Here is a 9,583-nt window from a genome sequence, read left to right on the forward strand (position 1 = left end):
GAGAGATGCGCACGCATTCATTGGGCGAGAGCGACTTGCAGCCCTTTCCACTCTTTGAGCTCCTGACGGCGTTGAAATGGACAATATGACCCACCGGCCGAAACAAACAACGGAAACGTTACTCGCGTCAAGCAGGTATCAACGACGAATAGAAAGTGTACTATTGACCTACGAAAAATATTCTCCTTTGGAGGATTCTAAATAATGGAGATAGGAAAACGAAAGACTGCCCGCTTTTTGGTTGAGAATTCGCTTCAGCAGTCGCAAACTATAAAAGGCCTTGTTACTGTACGTATTTTATACACAGCTCTCTACAAAGCCGAATGTTTGTCGCCCTTACATTGTTGCTAATCCTTTGCATGCTTTAGCGAAAATTCGATGAACAAAACCGTGTTTACTATATAAACGATCTGTTCGGTTCCTGTTCTAGCAAAGAGTTTTTGAAAATTGGATTTTGGCATACAGTCTGTTATACGTACGTCTTTTCCCCTCGAGTTCCTGCAGAGCAACTTTCACAATCCTCGCTATATGCGGTTTCGGATTGCCATAGAAAAGGATGACTTTCGGCTTTTTTTCTAGCGTCAAATGGGTCCTATGCGGATCCTCGTTCACCGCCTTGGTCTCCTCAATCAGTTCCGAATTTGGAGAACCCTTCGTCGTCTTAAGATACATCTTTGTATCCATTATAACTATGGACTTAGGCCCATCCTCAGGAATCACTTTTCCTTTTTTAGTTCTGCATAGAGACACCATTCTCATCACGAGTAAAATTCTGTGTAAAAATCTACTATTAAATTGTTTGTTTTTTGTTGGACATTTGGCAAATGATTGGGTAGCAACGCCACAGCCTAAAATTGGAAACATGTAAAATTTTTCAGGCGGTAGCTCGCGTGCATTGGTGAGTCTCAAGGAATGGGCTATTTTCAACAAACGAATTTTGACTCTGGTCGGTAGCAGGATATGATTTCCAGTTTAAATATAATTTTATTACCAAGTGACTAGGAGCATACTTTACAATAACTTACCACTAAATATAATTTGACTACGCAGTACGTTTGTTATTAACACTAACGTTATTACGTAACAGGATTGTCTTATTTGATTGGTGAAATACGCACAATCAATACTTTCGGTCCAATGAAACGAAAGGGGACGAGATCACAGGTGAAAGTGTCTTCACCAGGTAGCGCCGTCGACGTTACGCAAGCCATATTAAACAAAAACAACTATTAACTGCTAGAATTCTTGCTATGCACGATACAGATTTCGCAGGCTACTTCAACAGCCTTTAATCTCGGAAAAAGGCGCGGTGAAGAGGGCATCAAAAATGCATTTTTTTCAATTCGGGACCCCTGTGATTAAAACCTGAGCCCAGTAAAACATTACCATGTAATAAAACTGCAGCGAACTTACAGAGGAGAAAAAGCACTTTTGAGTGGTATATAAAAGTAAAGAATTAAAAAGAAAGAGAAATGGATAAATACATAGGAATATTATTATAAAATAAATATTTAAATTTATATAGGTTATAGGTAGGACTCTTGTATTTAAATTTTATAATATATATAGTAGGTAAACAAGTCGAGTGAAAGCAATTAGTTCAAAAGGAAAATAGGGTGGTCAAGTTTACGTTTCCCAAACAACAATAACGCATTGCCGCAACCCAAGAGGCTTTTCACAAAAGCAGAGCTTCACTCGGCCAAAACTGGAATTTCAAATATAACCTATTACAGAATTATGACTGAATAAAAATGCTGAAAGTGGATTTTTGGGAATTGGCTCCAGGTCCGTTAAAAATGCGCGTGGTGTATTTCAGATGTAATTTGCGGAACTTCAGTCAGTGGAATAATCCATGGATGAGGCATAGTTCAATCTCTACCGCTAGCCAGAGAGGAACCAGGCGTGAAAGCGCTGTCGCCTTGGACAGAAATCGAATTCTGCGGCAATTTTAAAGAAAGACGTAAAATTCTAGTGAGGCTTGTAACGGACATCAGGGGAACCTGATGATACTGTCGTATATTCGTCAAGAATGAAATGATTAATGTTGCTGCACTTGTGAAGCTGATTTTAAATCTTGTCCACAGCTTACTGCGTCCGGATACATACAAGTGTATATAAAGTTATTATACCACAGGTGTTATAATAGCTAGTGTCATAATGGCGCTCGAAGGGTTCACGTAGGCGAAACTTCTCACGAATGGATAAAGCAACCTGTGCGTTAATTCTACTGGTAAAGGTACAATAATACAACATTCTTAAAATTTAATTATATAAAGAATTGTAATTTTGCTAACAATATAATTTGTAATGCTTGACATGAATTCTTCACTTGGGACTTTGTATAGATTAACAGGTAAATTTGTCGTCAACATGTTGATACCACGTACTGGTTAATATAGATTGCAAATTAGGCAAAAACTTTTCATTTTTAAAATCGCCTTATAGATTTTTAGAAAAAGATGTACGTCGTTTGTAGTCCTTGAAAGAACAGAATACTAATTATTTTATGCGCAGTATGAACATTGCAAGAACGTTCGTTCTCGACAGGCGGAAAGTGGTCCAATTAGTTAGGCCGTTCTTCATCTTGGACGTTGAATTTTCAGGCATTTTTGATTCTTTTGCTAACATAGTGTAAATCAAAGAAGCAAGCATCCCCAAAAAAAATGAAAGAGAAACCAATGCTGTCAGCATGCGAAAAATCGGTATTTTTTATGAAGAGAGCAATTTGTCAAAAAAAAGCTTTAAGAAAAGCCAGTTTCTCGAAAGGACGCTGCTCAAACTAGCCCTTGTCACGTTCTTTTGTGAAATAGTATAGTATATAGATTTTTCTTGACTAAAAACTTGTAATTGGTTAAGCGTGTTTTCATCACATTCGAAGTATCATAATGAAAGTTGAACTTTTCATCTAATTTTTTGCATAGTTTTTATCTTATCGAGAAGACGGCCCGTAAGAGAGAACTAGTACTGTGCCAATATACTGAATTCGCAAAAAAATAAATGATTATGTCTGCAAACTATACGAGTCAGTGCAAAATACTTTGTGGGCCATTTTCAAACTTCAACATGTCTCATCGGGGTTCAGTCATCATCTGCTTTTTTTGAGCTACAAATCGTAAGCATTTCTTAATACAGCTAAAAAATTCCTAACAAGTTTGTTGCTATCTAGTTCTCTCGAGCAAGTCCTAACTTGTTATCTGTCCATGCCAATAAATAAATGAAGATTGCCATTAGGAAGACATAAAGAATTGCCACAAATCGAAAAAAACTAGCGAAGAAGACAAATCGCGTTTTCGTCTAGAAACTCAAACCAGGCCCGAAAGAACGCACAAAGATATACCTTTTAATGATGCTTTGAAGAAGGATAGTTAAAAATTAAACAATTTGAATGAACTCAATCTGAGGATGTCCATTTAATGTGTGATTATGTCAATGCATTTCTTCAATGGACCCTCGGCTAGTCGGCCAGTATTTTTTCCGGTTACTTAGTGCCCGCCAAAATTCAAAGCAGGCGTTTATGTATTTCGTGCATCGTTTAGCAATAGAAGCAGCGGACCGATTTTTATCCCAGTCTGTAGTGGGGCATTTCCAACGATGTTGCAGAGTTTTGAATTTCCTTACTTTTACGATCTATTACTCAATTGTATACTTATCGTATAGCCCTATAGTTAACTATGAAACAAGAAAGGTAAAAAGTAATAGTGTTAAAATGTAAAGCATTTCAGTTTGGCGTTTGATAAAGCGCGACCTATGATCAGGTGAGCAATCTACAACGTAACTCTGGCTATTTCTGTCGAAGATAATTAATGGGAATGACGAGAACCCGCTTCTCAGGATGACCACTCGCGTACCTGCAATAAGCATCCGGTGTGTTAAGATTTGAATAAAAAGCGAAGCAGACTTATCATTTCACCGCAATTAAAGATATCGCTTATTAAAGTATTTTAGAGCCAAGCGGATCAGCGCGGCGCGGTGCTACAACGTTCCAATATGTGTATTGCAACGACCGTGAGAGCGGCTATAAAAGGTCGGGCTTATGATAAATTTGAGTGACTGAATGGACAGCAAAGCAGACACAATAAGCTTTTTTTTTTTTTATTATACCGTCCGCGTTCATGAAAATGATTCCTTTATGTCAACTACTTGCTTCAAGTGACATCTTTACTAGAAGTCTTGCTAATTCACCAGCATATCACCATTCATTTTCTAAGCGGCTTTTAAAAGCCGCTTAGATAAATTCAATGGCCCCAAAATCGAGTGCTATTACTGAGCAGGGTACTTCTTGTGTGTATGTTTTTGAGTACGCACATTTAGTTATTGCTATTCAATGCAAGCATGTGTCTCAGTTCGGCTAATCAGATCGATTCATTAAATTATCTAACGAGAAGAATACCATCCTTTAAGAATGAACGAGTAGATACAGCGTAACGAAGGTACTCAAACTGAAACTTTTTCAGTGAAGTGGATAAAAGTTCAGAAGCACCTGCTGCTGCTGCTGCAGCTGCACTTCATCCTGCTGCAGTTGACTGACAGATCGGATTTTGTTTATTTTCATTTGGATTGCCGATACCAAATGGTCAAATGATTACACAACCAATACAATATAGACTAATTACTGATATAATAGCAAATAAGGTATTCTCAACTGTGGGAAAATGCACGAACTCGATCAAAATATGATCTGGACATGTCACGATTGCTGTTCTATTAAAATGGCATAGAAACATGTGATTTTTGTAAATAATGCTGCTGAATACTACCTTTATTGTCATGCAGAGTATGTTTTGTTTTAAACCTGTAGGTTATCACGCGAGCTCTTTATACAAAGGTATATTACAGTCATTCGTTTGGCTTTCATAGTTAAACTTAAGACTACTTGTTCTCTTAACTGCCTTTTATTAGTTCCTGCGTGACGCAGACGAGGAAACCGTGTCACGGAGATCGTGTCATCTGGACTGGCGCATGTAGAGACAGCTCAACCATCATACCCATATCTCTGTAAACTCTAGAGACGTTCGCCATGTTGAAGCCTCTTGTTGTTAAATCATTTCTTGCAGACATGTGGGAGAAACAATGCCTTGAGGTATTTCCATTATCTCGTTTTTTTCTTCATTCAGATTAAGTTGTTCTTTGTGGGCATGCCGTTGTGTTTGCAATGACGCTGCTGCCACAACTTACGGATCCGTTCATCAGCCATGCATATGGTTAATCGATTGATTCTTACATATCTGTTGTCTATATGTTTTAGGTAGTGAAAAATCAAAATGTATTACCATCCTTGCTGGTATGTAACACTGTTAATGTCAACTAAATATCTATGTGATAATATCGATCTTACTGGAGCTTGTGCGCAGATTTAATAAGCCATTTCGTTTGTGGGCTAAATGTCTCGTGAAAGAAACCTGCTTGCTTAAAGATTGCTTATTGGCAATACCCGTTCAACATGAAACATATAAAGAAAAATATACCTTACCGCTACTTCTAGTCTTCACAGTCGTTTCGAAACAGTTATAAGTAATAGTCTTTTTTCCTTCGACGTACGAAACAGGTTTCGCATCGAGGCGATATCGCTGTGGTCTCTGGTGGACAAATCCATGCGTGGTCGCTTCCTCGCTACCCAACTGACAAACTTTTCCCCTTTAGCCTAGCCATGGTCATTTCTGCGGAAATCGCCCTCGATCTCACCGCTGGTAAGTACCTAGAAATATTTGAGCAAATCACTGTATTGACCTTCTCTGTAATGGTTATTGCATAGTAAGAGAAAAAAAGGCTTCTTTTATTCATTTTTACGATTTTTTTTTTCCTCTAGCTTTTCTCTAACGATAAGCGCCCATTTTGTGCGCTGTGTGTTTTCATTTATAAATTTGTGTCCTCTGCATTATGGCATTATGGCCAGGAATGATGCAACGAAATGTACTTGAATCTCGATTGAGTAACAATCAGGCGATGTCGCTTTACCTCGACGCGACGATGAGTCCCGAAGATGAACATCACGACGCGCAGCATCGAGCCTTTAAAATGGCGCGGTGGTCACCGCCTGTGCTTGGGGCAACCGAATGTCTATTAACAACTCTACAAAATGATCACAATCTGCGCATACACCGATTTGTACAACAAGAGTGGAAGGTACATAGTCACAGAGTGATGCAATTCTATTGCTAGATATACAGTTTTGCCAACCACTTTTTAAGCAATACAGTTTATAGCGGTCTAATTATATGACGTTGTGTCCAGTCATGGATGGCTGTACTTAAAAGATGCCAGCTTTATGGAAAAATACTTACAGTACTTTAAGGTATATGGTCCGACTGTTTATCATGCTATTAAATTAATATGCTCTACGTCGTAAAACATTGGCCTATGGACGATACAATGAAATAATCTAAACGTTTTTTTTTTTTGCCGTGCACCAGTAGTGGTAGTTTGAGGCTAGAATAGGAAAGCGACTGAGGAAAATCTAGGGCACACACGTCAACAATAGAATAATGTGGTAGATTAAGCTTGTTTATTATTCTTTTGAAATTTTGTTTCCTTAGGAATCGGTGTTAAAACGTATTTTTACTGCTTGCATTTGCAGACCGTGCTCAACATCGCTGAAAATTTCGCTGACTTTGTCAGGTCCGAACTTCGCGACGAGATCTCTCAGTTACGATCGTACAACGTTATGTGGGAGTACTTCATTCACCTGCGTTCAATTGTTTATCGTATGGCAATCGTCAACTTTACATGGGCTAGTCCCGCATTTTTCGAGCGTCGGATACATACGGTCATAGCCTTAAAGGACGGATCATTGCGATTCGCTACCGTACAGGTGGCCGAGGAAGCTCTTGATTTGAGCTTTTCGCCATCGATTTGTAAGCCGATTGAGTTTGAACCAGGACCAAATTTTACAGCTGTTGTGTGTCTTCGCTGCGTCGCTCTTAATGAAGATTCGTTTCTTGTGTTGGCTGGCTATTCAAATGGAATGTGTTTCGCCATTCGCATGCAACGGGAATCTGCGTACGAGTTTGGCGGTTGTGTTACTCTATGGGGAGAGGACGATGACATTTCGGCTCGAGACATGTTTGTAACGGTACAGGATGAGAGAATCGTTGTAACCATTGTCAAGGGTGTTTGGCTGTGTATAGCCACATTAGATGTCGAAACATGTCAACTTCGGGGTGAGGTACTTCCAATACGAACCGCTGGACGGTCGGACTGTTTATCGTGTCATCAGACAAACATGTTTGCCACCGAGGAGTGTTTGCAACGATTGTTCCTCGTTTACCCTAACGGTAAATCGTTACTGGCCGAAATCGCTCAAGATCTTGCCGTGGAAGTTCGAGATCTTGGTCTAGAAGTAACGGCAGGCTATCAGGTATATGGCAGTGGAGAAAGCGCCAACGGCGCTTTGCTTTACATTGTTGAAAGAATGTCAGTGATGTCCGACAAGCTTCTGCTAACCGGCGCCAATAAACTGAAAGTGATTTCAACAGTGCCGCTTGAAAGCGCGGCCGCCACTATCTTGCACATGTTTCGTGAGGAGCAAACAGTGTTAAATCATATTAAGGACTATCTTGATATCGTCTATCTTAATTTTCAGAGCTCGCAGCGCTTACCTGAAGATATAGCTGTATTTATCCGAGAATGCTCGGAACCAAATAGTATAGCACGTCTCACAACTTCCCAGATTCTACTAAGTAGCCTCATACTCAAATGGAGTCCGCAGGACTCCGCGAACGCTGCTGAGAATAGTGCTACCTTGGCTCTTTTTGCACATGAAGTGTTGCGCAGGCGCTACCAGTTTCTGTTAGCTAATAATTATACTTCGGAGGGTTTGACCGATGCCCAACAAAAGTCGCTTGTACATTTTGCCGATTTCCTACTTGAGTCCGATTATGACCTAGCAGAGAAAGCGTACCGTGCTCTCAAGGTCTCACCATCTACGACGGAGCAACGAAGGTCGAGGGACTCCTGCGAGCTGTGCGGTGAACCTGTTGTATTAGACATGAGCGCCGTCTCGTCATGCGTGTGCAGTCGCGGCCACCAAACGGGCCGTTGTATGTATAGCCTTCTGATTTGCCGAACTGCCGATTTAATGAGTAAATGTCTTACCTGCGGAAGGTTCGCGCTCAGAAACGATGTTTGGGAACGGCCGGTCGAGTGCTTGCTCTGCGGACTTCCCATGGTACCATACCCGTAAGAAACCATAACAAGTACTAGCAATCTGCAAATGGCTTACTCTTTGTAAATGTACGCTTGTATAATTAGGGGCACTTTCCAAAGTCTTGTTTCAATAATGTAAATATAATGTAGTTCAATGTGATGTTCGGAATGAAAGCAGAGATCTGTTGTATACTTTTATATGGTGTTTTTATTTATTCTAATTAATTCTGTTTAGAAGTCTGAGTGAAGTAGTCTATTTGACGAAAATACATATTATAATTTCTAAATCTCAAGTTGGACAAACTTTGTGGCCGCCTTATCCAAAGTTATGTGCCACCTTTTCAACTCGTGTTGTAATGACTGCTTTGTATAATGGCTAAAATATAATCTTATTTCTAGCCCGTCATATATAATTTTGGATGTACCTCAAAATTATCACCGTTCGTTACTGGTAAAAAATCGTGTAATGTATTTGCATTTCAATGTGGTGCGATATAAAGTTCAGTGCTACAATATAACTTGACTATAGGCGAAATTATTGCTCCAACGTGGATTTTTAAAGGGTCACATCTCACATACATTATCTTATGCGACTTTTGTTTATTAAAGGTGGCGTTTTTATCTAGATTGCTTACATTTCGTATAATAAAAGGTTTATGCGATGCTCAGAAGCAAAACGCTTGGTGTCTAAGTAAAAAAGGACAGCCAACACTCCTTTGGCGTGTCACTGCGCCATTCGCGACGACAGCAGCCGCCGCCGCCGCCGCCGCCGCCGCCGCCGCAGCGTTGCAAGCAATACAGTGTGTTTAGTACCGACGCGTAAGATTTAAGGTCAACCTTAAAATTTCCACGAAATTAGTTCTTATACCTTATGGAAAAAGGATATCAGCGTATAACACGTGTATTTTCAATTTTCTACTGGCTGAGTGGTTTCCGCTCTGTTATGTAAACGCAATAGAGATAGAACAAAAACCCAATTTAATTTTTGTAAATAAAAAGCTAATGACTTTCCATATTCAGTTCCAAAAATAGCGTGTGTAGTTTACGTCAGTGTATAGTGTATGATTAGAATTTTTCATTCTACAGAGAGCGATAGAAAAATATTATGTTAATGTTTATTATACGAAAACGTGTGTACTGCCCTTTGGTCATTAAATTTATTTCCTGCGCTCCGTTTCAATGTAGATGTTCTATATATTCTTGAGTGCATCTGATAGGAGCAATAAAGCCAGACTTTTCAGTTCAGCATTTAGGGTTTTAAAATTTCGAATAAAAAAGACACTAAATATAGATCACTGACATGATTTGACTGATTTTTTACAACGATCATGCCATTATTTCGAGTTTGTACTATTTTGAAAACCAGGTCTCTCCTAAAAGCATCAAGTAGCGAATTCCTCTTCATATTAATACGTTATAGTCCGTTCAAGCAAAAGATGCG

The 9,583-nt window shown here is 39.4% G+C and overlaps 1 protein-coding gene across 6 annotated transcripts; it reads left to right on the forward strand.

Annotated features, from left to right (window-relative positions):
- Nucleotides 1-119: 119 nt before the first annotated feature.
- Nucleotides 120-8,338, forward strand: LOC111249924 (uncharacterized). 6 transcript variants are annotated; one of them, XM_086988812.1, is made up of 7 exons: nt 120-288; nt 879-898; nt 1,817-2,236; nt 4,900-5,080; nt 5,546-5,687; nt 5,894-6,123; nt 6,575-8,338. In XM_086988812.1, exons 4-7 carry the CDS (start codon nt 5,018-5,020, stop codon nt 8,177-8,179), a joined length of 2,040 nt encoding a protein of 679 aa, XP_086844938.1. In that variant the 5' UTR covers nt 120-288; nt 879-898; nt 1,817-2,236; nt 4,900-5,017; the 3' UTR covers nt 8,180-8,338. The 6 variants fall into 6 exon arrangements, with proteins under 6 accessions (XP_086844938.1, XP_086844939.1, XP_022660129.1 ...); XM_086988813.1 differs by lacking the exon at nt 879-898; XM_022804394.2 differs by lacking the exons at nt 120-288; nt 879-898; nt 1,817-2,236 and adding an exon at nt 3,383-4,024.
- Nucleotides 8,339-9,583: the final 1,245 nt, after the last annotated feature.

Source organism: Varroa destructor, unplaced genomic scaffold (genome assembly GCF_002443255.2).
Source record: "Varroa destructor unplaced genomic scaffold, Vdes_3.0 BEIS01000004.1, whole genome shotgun sequence".
In the NCBI taxonomy this organism is placed as follows: domain Eukaryota; kingdom Metazoa; phylum Arthropoda; class Arachnida; order Mesostigmata; family Varroidae; genus Varroa; species Varroa destructor.

Coding starts and splice junctions, on each gene's coding strand:
- LOC111249924 (XM_086988812.1), top strand. CDS start 5,018: ATGTTGAAGCCTCTTGTTGTTAAATCATTTCTTGCAGACATGTGGGAG. Junction 5,688..5,893: donor CGCCCTCGATCTCACCGCTG/GTAAGTACCTAG, acceptor CATTATGGCCAG/GAATGATGCAACGAAATGTA. Junction 6,124..6,574: donor TTGTACAACAAGAGTGGAAG/GTACATAGTCAC, acceptor TTGCATTTGCAG/ACCGTGCTCAACATCGCTGA.